This window comes from Cibotium barometz, chromosome 51 (assembly GCF_041138505.1).
Source record: "Cibotium barometz isolate CiBa-2024 chromosome 51, ASM4113850v1, whole genome shotgun sequence".
NCBI classification, from domain to species: domain Eukaryota; kingdom Viridiplantae; phylum Streptophyta; class Polypodiopsida; order Cyatheales; family Cibotiaceae; genus Cibotium; species Cibotium barometz.
The window spans coordinates 45,622,291-45,641,424 of NC_141096.1; the positions used below are offsets into that span (position 1 = coordinate 45,622,291).

The 19,134-nt window shown below is 38.7% G+C and overlaps 1 protein-coding gene across 1 annotated transcript; it reads left to right on the forward strand.

Annotated features, from left to right (window-relative positions):
- Nucleotides 1-13,326: 13,326 nt before the first annotated feature.
- LOC147609680 (protein-tyrosine-phosphatase MKP1-like) lies at nucleotides 13,327-14,932 on the forward strand. Its single transcript, XM_086787848.1, has 2 exons — nucleotides 13,327-13,957; nucleotides 14,078-14,932. Exons 1-2 carry the CDS (start codon nucleotides 13,490-13,492, stop codon nucleotides 14,876-14,878), a joined length of 1,269 nt encoding a protein of 422 aa, XP_086643974.1. The 5' UTR covers nucleotides 13,327-13,489; the 3' UTR covers nucleotides 14,879-14,932.
- Nucleotides 14,933-19,134: the final 4,202 nt, after the last annotated feature.

Below are 19,134 nucleotides of genomic sequence, written 5' to 3' on the forward strand. Positions count from 1 at the left end.
GACGTAGAATTCAGGCATGACCTCCATAGTTTTCTCATAGTACTCTCCACTAAGTTCTACTTCATGTATTATATCAACATCTTCTGATGGATCTTAAATTAATAGTACTCCCCGCTAAGTTTTCTCATAGTACTCTCCGCTAAGTTCTACTTCATGTATTATATCAACATCTTCTGATGGATCTTAAATTAATACTTGGTTGATTTTAACCTGTGGTAGTTGTGGTGGTAGAACTGGTGGTGGTAGAGGTGAAGCGTCTTGTACCCGGAACATCCCCCTAGGTAAATAGGAAGAGTTGGGTTGTCCTACAGTAGAAGTGATCTATCCAGGTGGCATTGGTAAAGCCAATGGAGCTCTAGGTTTTGGTAGCTGTGCAAAAGTTTGGAATCTTGGATACTTGCACATTGAAGTGTCATGATTCCCTAATTTTACATAGTGTGCACAATAGAGTGATGAATGGCCTTGATCTTAATTGTGGACATTCAGTGGTAGTGTGATTCAATCTACACATAGAGCACCACACCAATTCCCTACCAGGGTAAAGATGGTTATGCCCATGCCCAGATGATTCTCTTTCCTCCTTTATCTTCAATTTCTCTAGTATTGCGTTACTGAGCTCGTCCACAATTATGTTTCCGACTTGCTTGCTCCGAGTTCCAATTTCTTGGTGACTTGAGACACGAGAAGTCATAGTTGCTAAAGATATTATGACATCTTTCAGTTGTGGTAATTCCAGCATATTATCTTCATTTTCAGTTTGCAACATGTATCTAGAGTGGTTGATCGGGCTAGGACCAGATAATCATGCATCTTGTGGTCTTTAACCCCTCTCCGGAAGCAAGGAAATAACTAATCTTCAATTAACCTCTCCCGTAGCTTGCACCTTGAATTTAAGTGCTTAAGTTGAGATACATAGTCTCTCATTGACTCCATTTCCTTTTGTTTGATATTGTGCAGCTGTGCCACTGGGCTCCATCGGCGGTCACCACTTCTGGCAAAGCTGGGCACAAACACATTCTTGAGTTGTGTGAGGTTAACCTTATCCTCAAGTTTGAGGGTTTAGAACCACTGATGCTCTTTCCCTTCCAGGGTCAATGAGAAAGCATGAATCATTGTCACATCACTGAGACAGGTCCGCAGGTTTCGCATATGGATTCAAAAATCTCTACATGTTGGATAGGGTCTTCGTCCCCCCCCCAGAGAATTTTTGGACGAGTTTGAAAATGATATGTGGCTTCATCTAGGAGGGTCGGGATTCTAAAGAGGTGCCTAGTTCCCAGACCATTCCTCGGCCCATCTCTACAGCCATATTGAACAGATCCGTCCTTGTGGTTGGATCCACCCTTGGTCTTTGAGCAATAACTCCTACCCTTCTTAGACCTCGTCCTCTTCCTATGTTGCCTCTTCTTTCTAAGTATCTCCAGTCCATGGGATGTTCCTGCCACTACACCTTGGAGTGACTCATCATTAGTTGCCTCTGTACACCTTTGCAGAATTAAAAGTTCCATGTCCTGTAGGAACGGAGGATGATTGATCATCTGCTCAATATCTTTTTTGGTGTACAGACAGTCCTCCACTTCACCCACTATTCTTACTAGATTATCCTCTTCTTCTAGGGTTACAAACCCCTCCTCAGCTCTGGGCTCTTCATTTATGGGTTCCAAGTTTGGAATTTCTCCCTCACTTCTTCCCATGACTAATTCCGGCTCCTTACCCTGTGATTGGAGTAAGTTTACCCCTCCCATCTCCTTTAGTTCAACTCTCGTCCTTCGAGTGACACCCTAGAAGATCAGCCTATGAAGGCTCACCTCAATAAAGTCATTACTACCCTCACGTATAATGCCTATGTGCTCAAAGAGGCATGAACTATATCCACATGAATGCTTCCCCAAGAAAGCTATGAGAACTAGGAGTAGTGGATGAATGATGAATGTCTCCACATGTGAACACCCTAGAAGAGCACCCTGACACATCTAGCACAAGAAACTTAGGCCTATGATCCTCATGGTCCATCATATGCTCATAGGTATCCCATGACCCCACATGTGAAGTATCACCAATCCCATGTGTAACAATGGATGCATAACTAATCACATATGCTCATAGGTATCCCATGACCCCACATGTGAAGTATCACCAATCCCATGTGTAACAATGGATGCATAACTAATCACATACTCATTGTGATCCAATGCATCATTAATCCAATGCATCATCAATCAAATGCTCACTATCCTCTAATAAACCCTCATGATCATCTAATGCATCTAAATGATCTCTAGGAAGGTAAGTGGGCATAACTGTATCATTGCCCACAATGCCATCCTTGCCCTTGAGATCATGTCCACATGATCTAACTCACACACATCAATATCACATACATTATTATCATGTGCATATGTGTCAATATCATCACCATGTGTATGTGTATCACTATCATCATGTGCATGTGTATCATCGTGTGCACATGTATCAATATCATCATGTGCACATATATCAATATCATCATGTGTAATCATCATCATGTGCACATATATCAATATCATCATGTGTAATCATCATCATCATCATTTGAATCTGTATGGCATACATCCTTTGCTAGAACTTATCACAACGACTAAGGAGTGTAGGACACTTATGCAAGCCACAAAAAAAGAATCATCCCCATATAAGCAATGCCAAACCACCCATGTCGAGGTAGCCAAGTAATGAATCAATCAAGTCACCATGTGTGGACCATTTGGACCATGTGTCACAAATCCACCTCATCAAACAAATGCCTAAAGTGAGTAGGCATCAAACAAACAAGCTCAAACATCCAACCATGGCGGGATGAATATGCCACCATGTAATAGCATGAGGATCTAGAGGTCTAGGCCTCAAAGTGCCAAAGATATGTGTGAACTCAGCAAAAGATATGTGATCCATGACATAAAATGACAACTCAAAATACTGAGCATAGAGACATGATGACAATGCATGAGTGGATCTCTACGATCAAAATCTGAGATGGTATCAAAGTGATGTCAATGAGATGGTGAGAGTTCGCGCCATGGAAATCATAAGAAGGATAGAAATAATAGCCCATGATCGCATGTGAATGACCCACCAATCACAAAACCATACACCCTAAGTCACAATTTTGTGTGTGAACACCTCAAACATAGCATGTGAATGACCAAGATAATGCAAATCTGCCAGTCAATGACTAAGGATGTGTTAAAATCCCATAGATCTCTCTAGCTAATCACTATGCATAAACACGCATAATCTAGGCATATACTCATCCACCCGACCACCCCCGAGCCCAAGGGTGCACACATGAAAATAATGAAGAACCACATACTTTACCTTGGTGTCCATACCACCAAGAGGTAATACGCCTTCAATCCAGCAGCACGTAGCTCTAGTGTGAAATGGCAAGAGAGTAGATATACCATGCTCTACACAAGAGAACCCCCCTTGAGAGTTCCTCATGCTCTAATCGTCATTGATCATGCCAAAAGAATCATTAAAATCGATGGCCAACTCATTGATCCAGAGTATATGAACGTGGTGTCATTCAAGCAAAACTCTAAAGTAAGCAAGTGAAACACATATGTGCAGCACTCATTAAAAACCCTTAGACACAAGTGATCTACGCAGAAGCTGATGAGTCCATAAAAAACTTAGAAACCATCCAATCCAAAACAACTAGATCAACTAACCCATGATAGAATTTATCTTTAAAGGCTTAGGAAATTAAGCATAGACCCACACTTAAACAAGTGCAAAATAAACTATCATGAACAAGTGTCCAAGGTGAGACACACTTGGAACACAAATTCCAGCCATCATCAAAGAAAGCAAGGAGCAGGTCCAATAAGAAAGAATTCCACATGAGATAAACTCGAAAACAAATCATGGAAAAAGAAACTCACATGACCAATGGAATCAAACAAAGTTTCAACCATAACACCATCCCATTCACCAACTGTGAATGCGTGCGCCAAAATAAAATTTGTGTACAAAGACACACACGTGGCACAAAAAACAATTTTACTTTGCTACCAAGGAGCCTTGATACTACTCACCAACACAATGCTTGAAAAATCAAATAATAAATCATTTTTTATCATTAATAATATTAATGCCACCATAAAGAAAGTTCTTTTTATGCATTGAAATGCATAATAAACTTCAAATTGCACACATGGATAGACCATCATTAATGTGCCTTGAAAAAATGGACACAAGGTGGAACACCCACCTCTACCTACTAGCAAAGTCTTGCCAAAGATGGTTAATAATGTGCATCTATGCCATCAAAATATTTCAACATGCCACCTTTCAAGAAGACAAGAATAATCTTGACTTCATGTGCAAATACATCTCTGACAATTAATCACCATTGCCTGGTAGAATGACGAAGGTGAGAAACACCTCAAACTATCCACCAAAGAAGGCTGTGGCATTAAGAAGAATAAGGTTGCCTCTTTTGGCGAAATATAAGCAAAGTAAGCCTTTTAACAAAGTAGCTTGGTTTTTTTTTCTGCGGGGCGGGGATAACCCTTTTTTATTAAAAGGTTGATAAAAACCACCCTGCAACCGGCTCTCGGGCGTGAGAGAAAGGAAACGACAGCTTGCATCGAAGTCGAGGGCCGAGTGATTTGTCTTTGCTCTGATGCCTTCAGCTGGGAATTCACCATCCATCCTCTACTTCGCCTTCCACCCACCACGACATGCTGGCTGGCTCTCTCCGAGCATAATATATCTGGGTGGGTAGGCGCCTACACAGGAGGAGGGTATGTACAACTGCCACACGAAAACAGCCCCAGGTGCCATGGCGGGCAACAACAGGCGTCCTCTTTGCAGTGGACTTATTCATGCTCAAAAAAGCAAAGCTATTGAGCACGGAAAAAAAAACCGCTGAAAAGCCTCATTTTGCCGTTTCTATGGTTTTAAAAATGTCTAAAATTTAAGGAAAATTTTCCTTAAATTTCATGAGCAATATCATGTGCAGAATTCCGATTTAAAAAATCCATAAAATGCTTATTTTATCCATGAAAAAGAGAGAAAAAAAACATTAACACTCATGGAACTCCCTCGCATCGTCGATACGTCCATCCAAGTCGAGAAACACGTTCCCAACGTGTCAAACACCAAAATAAACCAAAAAAATAACATGTTTTTGCTTAGTAAATATTAAAAATATACTTTAAAAATGCTTAAAATTTAGTATAATGAGAGAATTAGAGGAGAAAAACATCAAAAAGTAGCTAAAGACCGCTCTCATACCACTATTAAAATCCCATAGATCTCTCTAGCTAATCACTATGCATAAACATGCATAATCCAGGCATATACTCATCCACCCAACCACCCCCAAGCCCAAGGGTGCACACATGAAAATAATGAAGAACCACATACCTAACCTTGGTGTCCCATACCACCAAGAGGTAATATGCCTTCAATCCAGCAGCACGTAACTCTAGTGTGAAATGGCAAGAGAGTAGATACCACATGCTCTACACAAGATAACCCCCTTGAGAGTGCCTCATGCTCCTATTTATAGGAGAGCTCAACTCTTGACCTTCCATTTCCAGAGTGACTCTTGGCCTTCCATTTGCATGTCTGACCCTTCGTTGCCTGACCCTAACCTCAACCCAAGGTCAGGCCTAACCCTAGTCCCACTAAAGCATGTTCCCATGCTCCCATGCTCACATGCCTAGGGTGGGTTAGCCTCCTAGTATATGCACATGATGTGCACATAACAGGATGACAAGAGGAAATGGGAAATGTAAAATGGCCAAAAGTTTGGATATAGCAAAGCTCGAGGGTGTGGCATGGCCAAGGTGTAAATGTGAATGGGCATGTCCTAAATGCTTAAAGTGGACAAAAGGGTGGAAGATGTGAAAAGGAAGGGTGTGAAAGGATCAAAAGGGGTTGAAAACCCTAACGTGTGCAAAAAAAACAAGTTTCTCTTTCTCCTTCTCACACTAGCGGGCCACTTTCCTTTATGAGTGAGCTAAGATGAGGTGAGATGACATTTGCTTAGAGCTCAAGCTCTATGATGTTGGGAGACTCTTTACACTAGTTTAAATTTTTAAAATTATTCATGTTTTTTTTTTCTTTATCCATTTGGTGTGCTTGGACTTCTTGGCTTGCTCCTGCAGATCGTCCTCCTATTTTTTGCTCATTCTTTCTCTGTGGTCAATTTCTTTGTTGAGCTTAGAGCTTCATAAAGCTCCATGGTGGCTATGATGCACTAGTTTTTACTGCTAGCTGGACATGAAATGTGAAGGATGTGTCTCCTCCATTCGCAAAGAAATTAGAGTTGCTTAAATTGTCAAAACATTTGATGTCGATTTGGTCAATCAAGTTGTCAGAGAGTGCAAAGTATAACAAAAGCCGTGAAGAACGAACATCTAGAGGAGATTGGTCGAAAAACAAGACTCATTAGGCCAAGGAACTCTATGTTTGCACTGCATTCTGAAACTCTGTGTAAAATTATTGAGAAGGAGTGAAGGATGTTTGTAGAAATGAAAAGCTTTATCTGTGAGGTAGGTGGAGGCGACATTCGAGGATGGGGTCTTCGTTTGTGAGGTAGGTGGAGGTGACACGACTCATGTTCTTGGTCTGAACATGAATCCTTAAAGACTAAGCTACTTGCAAGGAGACTATGATGAAGGTTGTAAAATCTTAAGACATGCATGCTTTGATATGATGAAGGTTATAAAATCTTGAGAGATGCATACTCTGATATGTTCTGAGCTTTTACCTCAACTATGGAATCTCAAGTTTTGAGGGAATTACATTTTCTTAACTGTGTTAAAACTATTTTGCCTATTTTTTCTTACTGATTGCTTGTATGTAACATAGGTTATCTTTTTCTGCTTGTTGCTTTCTTGTATATAATACATTATCTCTATTTTGTTAGTTTATTTCTTGTATATAACACAGTACGTTTGCCTAGCTTAATTTCTTTGAAGTTGTTTGTGATGAATAGTGAACTCTTCAAGTACACATTCTCTACACCCTTACCCTATTACAAATCCTTTTGCATGCACATTTCTTGCACAATTAGCCTACAAAACTCTTCAAGTACACATTCCCTACACCCTTACCCTATTACAAATCCTTTTGCATGCACATTTCTTGCACAATTAGCCTACAAGTCCTTTTGCATACACATTTATTGCACACTTTAGCATGCTCTACCTACAAACCCCTTTTACAGATTGATTAATGAATTGCATTTCTTCTCCAATAAATAACACTCCCAACCTTGTGGTGTATGGAGCATTTTGGTTTACACGAGTAGATTGGGCTCGGTTCCTAATAGGGTAAAATTGAAGAAAAAAATGTGTATAATTTAAGTAAAAATTGATTAAGCACTAATCATTCCTTAAATATGGATTTAAGTAAAGCTCTGATACCAATGCAAGAGAGGGATCTAGAGAGAGATGGAGATTGCACACTCATGAAGGCAGTACCACCATAAATCTACTCATCATAGTGAGTAGCACCTAGACATGGGAAGTCTGCCATGACACAACCATGAAACCTTGCATAAGCTCCAAGAAAGGTAAATGTGTATAATATGTCTAAAAATGTCCCTAGTACATAAGAGTATGTGCCTTTTATAGTCCCAAGGCCACATGTACCCAAATCGCACATGCATAAAGATGCCCTACGCCCCATGTGCATGTGCACCCTAAAACAACTTCATTACACCCTCCATCATAGAATGCATCATCATTATCATTGATTGTATCTCCATGCTCATTGGAGGGTTCTCTACATCATCATTATCATTGATTGTATCTCCATGCTCATTGGAGGGTTCTCTGCATGGGTATCCACATTCTCATCCATGTGATGCATTTGATCCATAGTATCAAGACTACCATCACCCAAATGCAACATTCTCTTCATCAATTACATCCATATTATCAAGCTCAACATTATCATCTTGCAACACTTCCAAAAACTTCTTGGATCTTCTCCTTGGCATAGATGAAAATCTATTCCAAGTGGTTGAACCTCAAAATGACGTTGGATTTAGGATTTCTTTAGCTTGATGGAAAGCTTATGATCTCTACTTTCTTAATATCTAGGCCATTTCACTTCAATTGAAGGGTAACTATTCTCTATTTTGATTTTTGTGATTCACAAATGAAAGTAGAAAAATGGCTATGTCCCCCCAACAAGTGATTTAAATGGGATGAATTAATGTGAAGCTCTTGAGGAGTACTAATAACCCTATGATGCATTTACCTTCAATACTCTCTAAAGCTCTATCCAACCAACACCCTAAATCTTGAAAATTTTAAGTGTATACAATGTTGCCCGAGACCTGCATGCCATGGAAAATTGCCAAGTTAGTCAAGAATTTGAAATCAAATTTCCATGTTTATGATAGCTTGAAGCTTATGGAATATGCTTTCAAGCTATGTAATCACTTTCATTTCTGTCCACATAGTTTTTTGACTGAATCAAATTTTTTCAATTCTGTGCATGGTGAAGTTTTTGCTACAGTTTTCTCCCAATTTTTTACTATAGTTGTGTCCACAATTGATGCAAAAGGTAATCCCCAACATCAAGTGATCAATCTGGCATGTAGTAGGTATCCAAGATTGTGCAAATACCAATGTATACATATCATACATGTGTCCCATCATTGCCATTTGATTGCACCAATTCATTTGAAATCAAGTTTCTATGTTTATGATAGCTTGAAGCTTATGGAATATGATTTCAAGATATGTAATCACTTTTACTTCTGTCCACATGGTTTTTAACTGAATCAAACTTTTTCAGTTCAACTGTGCATAGTGAAGTTGCAAAATTTTTGCTATAGTTTTGCCCAAAATTGATGCAAAAGGTAATCCCCAACATTAAGTGATCAATTTAGCATATTGTAGGTATCCAAGACTATGCCAATACCAATGTATACATATCATACATGTGTCCCATCATTGCCATTTGATTGCACCAATTCATTTGCCAATTGAACAATGCTGCCAAATAGCCAAACAAGAAGAAAGTTGATACCATGTGGCTCCTCTCCAGCTCACCTAATCTTCCTCCTTACCACTTTTCCATGGCACTCATGGAAAGTAAGATGCATGAAAACCCTCCCCCATGGGTCCCTCTTACTCCTCTAGCCAAAGGTACTCCTCTTCCGCATACTAGATTCTAGTTTGGAATGGAGATTATAGGTGAAATATTGCTCCAAAAGATAGAGTCAAGCCACTTACATATCAAGTGCGTGAACTCATGCTTATAATATTCCCATTGCGCCATCATCTTCCATAAATCCATGTTTCTCATCAAAATTGTGGAATCCATGTTTCTCATCAAAATATTCCCATTGCGCCATCATCTTCCATAAATCCATGTTTCTCATCAAAATTGTGAATCCTCTTACTAATAGGATTTTAAAAAAAGGATAACAATAATGTACCTAATCATGATCCACATTATGAATTTCCACCCTTCAATTGGCATCCGTAAGCATCATTGCACATCTATTGGCATTGATGACCCAATAGTTCTTGCAAATGCTTCCATCTTTACCAAGAAGGTTTGCTTTAGCTCCTAATCTTGCTAATCACATGAATGTTCACCCAATGCTTGTAAGCTATGGATTTTTGAAAAGTTTCATGAAATCCATCACATAGCATCAAATCAAGCACCAACCAAAATATTGGTACTTAATCTTGCAATATTACCATTAAACACCATTACAAGCATGATAGCCACTCATCTTGTAAAAGCCCTTTGATTAGGCAACCCTAGGGTTATGGTTTTCTCTCCAAAATACCATTACCATAAAGCTTTACAAGCTTTGATGAGTGACGAAAATTCACAAATGCTTCAAGAAAAGAAAGAAATGTTTGTAGAGTCTCCAAGAAGCAAGATAATGTCCAAATAGCTTCAAGAGAGAATCATATGCAAGTAGAAGCCTCTCTTTGTGGAAGAACCATGGAACTCCATAGCTATGGAGGAAGCTAGGGTTTTGAGAAGCACAAATAAGCACCCAATAACCAAGATCTAAGTTAAAAAGGCCAAGCAATAGAAAAAACCACTCACCAAGGCTTGCACATAAGTTATTGAATCCTTCATACACTTGATAGAGAGCATCACGGCCATCAAAATGCACTTATTTGCTTCTCAAAAATTTGCCTACAATTGTTTCTTAAAATTGCATCCTTGTTAGGGTTTGATCTTGACAAGATTAGAGTCTAAAAGGTTTAAATCAATCCCTTATAAGCCTACATAGGCTTGGTGAGACTTGGGAGAGGCTAGGGTAAGTGAAAAGGACAAAGAATGTTGAAATAATTTTTAAAATTTTGGGAATTTTTTAAAGCCTTGTTTTAAGAAATCTAAGTCAAGATTAGGCTCAATAATGCTCAAAAGAAGTCGATATGAAGCATTCGAAAGCTAGGGCTTACAAGATTAGGCCCAATAATGCTCAAAAGAAATCTCTACTAAGCATTGGAAAGCTTGTGGAGAGCTAGGGCTTGAAAATGGTTCAAGGATATTTTTAAAAATCAGGGAAAAATCTAAAAATTCATAAATTAGGGTTTTTGTGTAGAATGGATCAAGAGCCAAGTTCTAATACCAATGGAAGAGAGAGGGGAATGCACTCATTACATGGAGTACCACATGTTGTACTCTTGTGGGAGTACCACCATGGAAGCTTGCATGAAGCAAGAAGATGATTAATCTTTGATTAGTAAAGTGATTAGTTCCATGATTAAGCTCATAGTTGTCTTTTATACTAGAGCTCCACCCTTGTGGCCTTGGCCTTCAACCCTAAGAGCAACCATGTACACCTCTTGATATTCACGACCTCTGTATCACCTCTACCATAAGGCTCTCTATCTACCTCTTCCTTGTGAGACCAAGATTCATGTTGATTCTCTCCATAAAAACCTCTTCCTCTTTGACTATTAGATCTCCCTCTCTGACCACATTCTCTTTGTTGATTTGTCCCTCTACTTGTATAATATATTGATTCTTGATATCCTCCTATAGATCCACCCTGCAGGTTGCTTTCTTCCTATATCATTTTTCCTCAAATGTACCTCATCTCTAGTCCATATAGACGTAGTGAACATTTTATAATCTCTCCCAAACATTGTAAGCAAACCTACACTTTGTCATCCTCTTCAACCACATAACTAAATCCGAATATTGCCACATATTCCATAATACTCATGTTATTCCACTTCGCTCCATTTTCAGTTGAAGATTTCTAGCCTTTGATACATTTTCATACAAATTTGCCAAGCCATCACACAACTCCTTGGTTGTTGCATAATCTTCAACATGCGAAATAATTGAAGAAGAAAGAGTCATAGTAATAAGATATATTACCTTTTTGTTCTTTAATTTCCATTGCTTTAGTCCTGTGCTTAAGAGAGAGCCATCAAAGTTGACACTCTTTCTTGTGTCACCAAAGGATCTGAAGTCTATGGTGGAAGTGGTTCATCCTTATCACCATCAAAAATCAAAGCTCAAAGATCCATTGACTCTAGGTACAACTTTATCTTATAGTGCCATGTATGATAATTGCCTTTATCATAGCTGCAAGATTTGCATCTCCAAGCTACAAATTTCTCATATTGTAGTGACTTATGACATTCTATATTGTACATGTTTATCTCACCTCTCTTCTCTCACCGACAAAGAAACTCTCAGCATCACAATTCTCACATAAAATAGAAATTTTTCACACAAACTCTCAACACTCTCTTAAATAAGATGACAATCTATGCTTGATACCAGACAGGTTGAGCTCTGATACCATGAAAAGAATTGAAATAAGAAATACCAAATGCATAGTAGGCTCCAATGATCTTTTCATATGGCTTCTAATTTTTTGAGAAATCATAAATAAATAAGCAAATACTCAAGAATCTCACAAGAATTGAATAACCAATATCTGATCATGCAATAGAAGATGTAATAAACATACAAGTGATTATGATCATAATTAACACAAACCACATGCAGCATGTAGAGAGAGAAACATCAAATTAACACACTCAGTATGTCCCAAATTGATTTCTATTGATGATTAGTGGATTTCTACACGCTCAAAACATTAAAAACGCCCATAATCACCATCTAAAACTTAACACTATTGTAGCAAAACCTTTTTCCCCTTACTTTATCCTGTTTGTACTCATATTTTTGTTGTTGTTAGCTCCACATGCCTTACACTTCCCTTGCACATTATGCATGACTTATTATCTACTCTTTTAACTCTGTAAAGCTATCTCTAATGTTTATTTACCACAAGCTTTCTAACACTTATTTAATTGTTGACTCTAAGGATGCCTGGGAACTTGAACTTTATTCCGCATCGTCAACATAGACATGATTTGTACACCAACAATGAACAAGTCTAGATTCCCTCATAAAAAAGGATTGACCTAGAACTACATTCATAAGAATGAGGTTGCTTGCTGAAGTTCATCACTACGTAGGTGTGATGGTAAGTAAACGATAAATATTTTCATTTCGAGGTCACAAAAAATTTCCATCGGCCTAGTGATTGTAATTTGTGGACATTGAGAGTATTTACAACTTCGCTTGCATTCAAAGCTAATAGTGATATTAGAGCCAAGCTCTCAATAGCTGGTTTTCGATTCAAGCTTCCAAGCTTTTGATAGCTTATTTATAGAGCCGCTCGAAAAACCCACGTACTATAGGGTACTAACAATGTGTTACAAGTTCAATACAAGAGGTTTGCCCATTTCTCCCACTAATGCTTGGGTCTCCCATCCCTTACATATACTATTGACAATGTGGAATTAGTGGTGTCATCCTTCAAAAAAATAGCTACCATGGTGGCTATTGACAATGTGGAATTAGTGGTGTCATCCTTCAAAAAAATAGCTACCATGGTGGCTATTGACAATGTGGAATTAGTGGTGTCATCCTTCAAAAAAATAGCTACCATGGTGGCTATTGACAATGTGGAATTAGTGGTGTCATCCTTCAAAAAAATAGCTACCATGGTGGCTATTTAATGATACTAGGGCTTAGAGATACTCAATAACAACTTTATTCCTATAGCCACCATAATAGCTTTTTAATGATACAAGGGATGAGAGATACTCGATAACAACTTTATTCCTTGCTTGTACTAAAATACCTTAAATTTTGTGAAATTTATCAAAGCTGAGAAAATAAATAATAGGTTTAAAGCTCAATTAATAATGTACACAATGATCCTTGCTTTGGGTATACGACACGAATGTAAATGAACATAATATGGTAAATATATATATATATATATTATAGATTATTGTCAATTTTACACAAAAGCTTCAACTGCACGAGCTATGGAGGAAGAACTGTCCAGACTCAAATCTGGAGTGTCTCTCAATCTCAATCCTCTTCCATGAGCCACTCGTGTGCACTGGTTGTTGTTAGGGTTTTGGGCGGATGGTGACTTCCAATCCCTCTTCTGCAACAAGAGATTTGAGTTATGGAGGAAGAAGATCCGTCTGGAAGCAGCGACGGGCAACGGGCCCCATCGCCTTCTTCTGCAGCACCAGCAGCAAATCAACATCGCCGCCCTCATCATCCGCACCGCAGATCAGCGTCTTGGTGTGGCCCGGCTTTCGGCATCTGCCTTTGGGAAGACGAATCAAGAGGAGAAGAAGAAGAAGAAGAAGGGTCCCTTCCAGTAGCAGAAGAAGAGACAGAGGAGGTGCAACAACTCCCTTTGACGTTGCTAACGGTGTCGGAGAAGGCTCTGACAAGCCGTAACAGATTGATCAACAAGATCAGGAACGGGGTGGGCATGAGGTTGGACCTGGAAGCCGTGGGGAAAGATTGGCGCGACAACGATCAGGGCGGAGACGCGGAGCTCCGGCGGCGGAAGGAGCGCATGGCCGCCTGCGACAAGGAGTGCTCCTGCATCCTGTCGTACCTCTTCCTCTCCGGGAGAACGGTAGCACAAAACCTATCCACTCTTCGTGACTGTAGGATCACGCACATCATCAACTGTGTCGGTTTTGTCTGCCCTGAATATTTTCCAAGTGATTTTGTCTACAAAACACTTTGGCTCCAGGATAGCCCCAATGAAGACATCGTGTGCATCCTCTATGATGTCTTTGATTACATCGAGAATGTTCGGGAGCAATCCGGAGGACGTGTGTTGTTGCACTGCTGCCAAGGAGTATCCCGCTCACCTGCCCTCACAATTGCTTATCTCATGTGGCGCAAGAACGAATGCTTTGAGGATGCTTTCCATGAGGTCAAATGCAAGCGCAATGTTGTGAGTCCCAACATGGGCTTTGCCACCCAGCTGATGCAGTGGCAAAGCAAGATCTTGGACCCTCCTTATAGGCAGGCTTCTCAGATTTATCGCATTGCTCCTCACTCTGTATATGATCCTTTATATTTGGTCCCAAAAGTTGCTAGCACGGAGGCAGCTTTGGATTCTAGAGGGGCTTTTGTAATTCGGATGGCTAACATGCTGTACGTATGGAGAGGTAGACACTGTGATAAAGAACTGCTTGCCATAGCAGACCATGCAGCATTTCAATTGGTCCGCTATGAGCGTGCACAGGGACCGAGTGTGCTGGTGAGCGAAGGTAGTGAGCCCACAGACATGCTAAAGGCATGGTCAGAACTATGTGAGGCCACTGGTGAAGGCAATATTCATTGCAGAAAGATTGAAATGGATGGGAAACACGTCTCTGGATATGACTCAGATTATGAAACATATAAAAAGGCTAAGTCTGGCATGTATGTGCCTCCTGTCATTGGCTCTGGTGTCATCATCAATTTGCCAGTAAGGGACGAGAAATGGAGTCAGTTGCGAGAAACTTTTTTGAATAGTCCCAGACGAGTGATTGGAAAATGTTGATAACCTCTCTGCTGTTTTTATAATGGTTGATTGCATTGTTAGAAGTTTTAGGTGCTGATCAAAATGCTTTGCAGTACATGTAATTAAAACCATCTTCACATCTGGATCCGATACGTTGTAACAACACACATCTTTGCTTTGAAAGCCTATGATCTTTGAGACATGAAGCTCAAACGTGGATACTGCTAGAGTTAACCCATGGTATTCATTATTGTGAAGCTTGGGTTCGTGCTTGTTTACATATCGCCAGATCACCTGTAGTATGTAGTCCATTCTTTGAAGATCTACTCATAAAAAGCGGAGGTTTGGGCCTCTTTTGGACTTATCTCATGTATTCTAAGTTCATGTCATCACAGGTGTCAGATTTCAGAGTGATCTTGTCATCTGCATACATTGAAAATGTCATTGCATACCTGTGTACGTTACACCCCTATACTATCTTTATCGCCAATGACCAAGAAGCAACTGTGTCAGCAATCGAAGGTAGTCAGCCTAGCCAGATCAGAGTGGTAGAGGTTGAAAAATCCTTCACATAGCAATGGAAAACTGTAGTTGATTCTCCTGATGCAAGATCAAGATATGGCTCACAAGGCTTGTGCAAATACCAGTTGTTCTAACAGTTAGGCCAGCCAGAGGAGTTAACAAGAGTGTATCCTTATTCTCTTGCAATGCTTTGAATTGGTGAAAGCTAACAAAATCCAGAACTTTTAAGTTCTGCTCTCCTTGTTTGACCAGTTCTCTTGCATCACCACCTTGTGGTTGGTTTGTATGGCTGAGAGTTGGCACCACCTTGTTGCTGGCTTTCTGCATGTGTCTGGCACAACTTGGTGGCTCTTGTCTCAGGCAATTAATGTGATGGATTACGCACCTGCCTTATCTAAAATTTGTTGATGAGGTTGCTTTTGATCATGGTTGAAAATTAGTGTGACATGATTGGAGTTCATGTGTAAATGTTCTTCCATGGAAATGTCTCTATTGTGTTATAGAACTTATAATTTTAAAAAATAACTTTCAACAAAATATTAGTAGAATCATCACTATGACATGCTTGCGAGAACTATACATACATATATACATATATGTATATACAGACATATATATGTATATATGTATACATATATAAAGACATATATATATATATATATATATATATATATATATATATATATATATATATATATATATATATATATATACATCAGTAAGACACACACACACGCGCATGTGCGTGCATCATTAAGACACACACGTGCGCGCGTGCACACATATGCACATATTTACATGTGTATGCGTGTGTGTATGGGTTGTGGAGTTCGTTTGAGAATCCAAACGGTCGTGGGAGTTGTGTGTTATACCTTTGGGAGAGATTGTTGAAGTAGTGTAATATGGTCCTAGTTGGATGATATGATCTATGATTTGTTGGTCATTTTGAACCAAGTCGTGGGTTGGTTGACCTACGTCCACACAGCCTTAGTTCATCATCGAGTTCATTATGTTTAAGCACTCTTGTAAGCAAGATATCCCTCTATCTAGAGTGTCTTTCTAGATTGCCATTAAAGCTTCTTACTCGAAGTACACGGGTGGATGGACGCCATCACTTTGTAATCAAGCTTGCAAGCTATAATATTATTTACTCTCCACTTCTTTCTACAATTCATTGCTTTGTCTTGTATTGATCTTGCTTCCGCTATTGTATTTCTTACATATAGTGGGTAGGAGAAGGGATCTTCACTCTATGTGGGATAAATCTCACGGCATCTCACTCTCTCCTTATATGACAAAAAAAAAAAGAGGGAACTTGTCTGTGTGTGTTCTTTTGTGTTGAACCCCAATAAAGGTAGTTTTTTTATAGCTACATCTTGGTCATAATATTAAATTTATCTGTGGTTCTTTTTGAAAGTTGAAAGACCATAATTCAAGCTTGTTAAATCGTACTTTGTAGCCTTAATCTTGATGAAATTAAGAAGGTAAAAGTGGATTAGAGTATGCATATTTAGCAAAGTAGATGTAGCAAATAACCATTTAAAAAGAGACACATCTTCCAACTAGAATTGGCTATGGTTCTTTCATTTTTTCTTGGGATTGTTTCGTTCTTTTTAGGAGGAAATTTTGGGATGGATAAAGATTAAATTTTGATTTAGCAACATGGTTTCCCTTAGAATTGGAGATTTAGAGTTCAGAATGAAAGATATTTACATATTGAACCTAGTTCAAATGTTTTAAAGTTAACTTGTTTTCTTTAATAAGAGAGAGTGTGCATACATTAAAACAAATCTCTAGTCGGGTATAAATTATACATCTAAAAGGGTAGGAAGCTAATTTAAGAGTTGACTAGCGGGATTTCTCGAGAAGACGATAGGAAACACCTTAGGAAAAGTTGTCTTCTAGGATCTCTTGCACTTCTAAGTTGTATTGTCTAAGCTTTGAATGAACTAGAAATGAAACGAGAATCAATTATGAAATTATAGAAACAAAAAGTGGGCTTTCTAGTCTATCAAGACTCAAAAGGAGAAACCCTTGTTAATTCTCAAGTTTGAGTGCTTCTTTTTCAAGTCTAGGAGCACACAGATTGCCTGTGTTCTATTTCCCTTTTCCCAAGTAAGGTGGGGTTAGAAATTGTAAACTTTGGCTTTCTTCTAAACATAGTATTCTTTTATTGATTAAAACTAAAAGTTAAAAGGGGCGTCAAGTGATGAGAAATAGCCTTAGCTTCATCTCTAGAAAGGTAGGAAATTCTAGGATTAGGGTTTATCGAAATTTTTCATGGAAGCTCATGGCCCTTGCTTCTAGATTAAAGTGACCACTAGGTAGTTAACTTAGGTATAGGTAACATCAAAAGTGTTTTGAAAATACATTAGTCTATATTCTTGTGGTCTCATATTGTTTGATAAAAAGGATACCTCAACACTGAATTGACATTCAGTTTAAATCATTAATTGAGAGAACCATTCACATGATCCTTCTTACATAAGGATGCTTACCCACTTCTCACTTCAAGTTGGAATATAGGTTGACCGTAGGATTTTACCTGGGTTAGTTTTTAAAATTTCACCCGAAGGTCTTGATCTTTGCATCATAAAGGATGCCTAAAGGTTTAGCTATGTTCTTGCTTGTAAGATTGACCGGAGACCTGTGCCTACAAGAGGTTGGCTTCCCTAGTCTCCCACCAATTCTTGGTGATTATGCTGACACCAACACCAACAGCTAAGATTACATAGATCATCGTGCATTTATAAATACTATAATACGAAGTAGTGTCCCGGCTTGTTTATGGAAACTTTTGGCTGTCCTTTTATCTTGGGTATATGGAAGAAGAGCTTTCAATGTGGCATGGCTCATCCTCCTTTTCACGTTCAAGAAAGTGGGCTCTTAAGTTCCTAATCATCCGGTCAGAAAAGTCTCTCCAAAGTTGAGTTACATTGATAAATGATCTTCATTTCCACACACTTGAGCGGTAAGAAAAAAAGGTACCAATCAAATACTCTCTTATAAGAGAGTATAAAGTTGTGTAAAGGCCCCTGTTATATATGTTATATAACTAAGGTCAATAGAAAAAGGTAAATAGAAATCAACGCATTAACGCATAGTTGGATTGTCGATCCCAAATTTGGATCATCGTCTCCAACATCATCAGATTCCGATCTCGATGATCTCAACTCACAAGTCTGGATTGCTAACTTTGATTCTAAGATCATCCCATGTTTTAGATTTTTACCTTTTTTTTTAATTGGGCATGATTCCGAAGCCAAATTGTGGTCTATCCCCGGTCATCAATCCTAACTTTAGATCGTCATCAATCTAGATTGAAGCCATTACTCTGATCGTTGATCCAATTCTCAAATCGTTTAACCACTTTTCAGATCGTCGTCTTTGATCCACGTCTCTACCATTACTCTGATCGTCGATCCAATCATTGAATTGTCTAACCACTTTCGGGCTTGCCAAAACTCTTAGATCGTCTGTGGGCGATCCAGATTGTCCATTTAGATCATTGTCACTTTAAAAAATCCCAAATTTGGATCGTCGATTCAACTGGATTTTCAAAAAGCAGAAAATAAGAAAAGATAAAAAATGCATACTTGTATTGTTTATATACATCTTGCATGTCTTTTTCTTCCTCTTTTCTTGCATACTTGAATTGTTTATATACATCTTGTGTGTCTTTTTCTTCCTCTTTTCTTGTGAGATAATTTACCATTTTTCTATTAAAAAACCTTGAAAAATACAAAAAACATTATAGAAAGATCATAAAACAA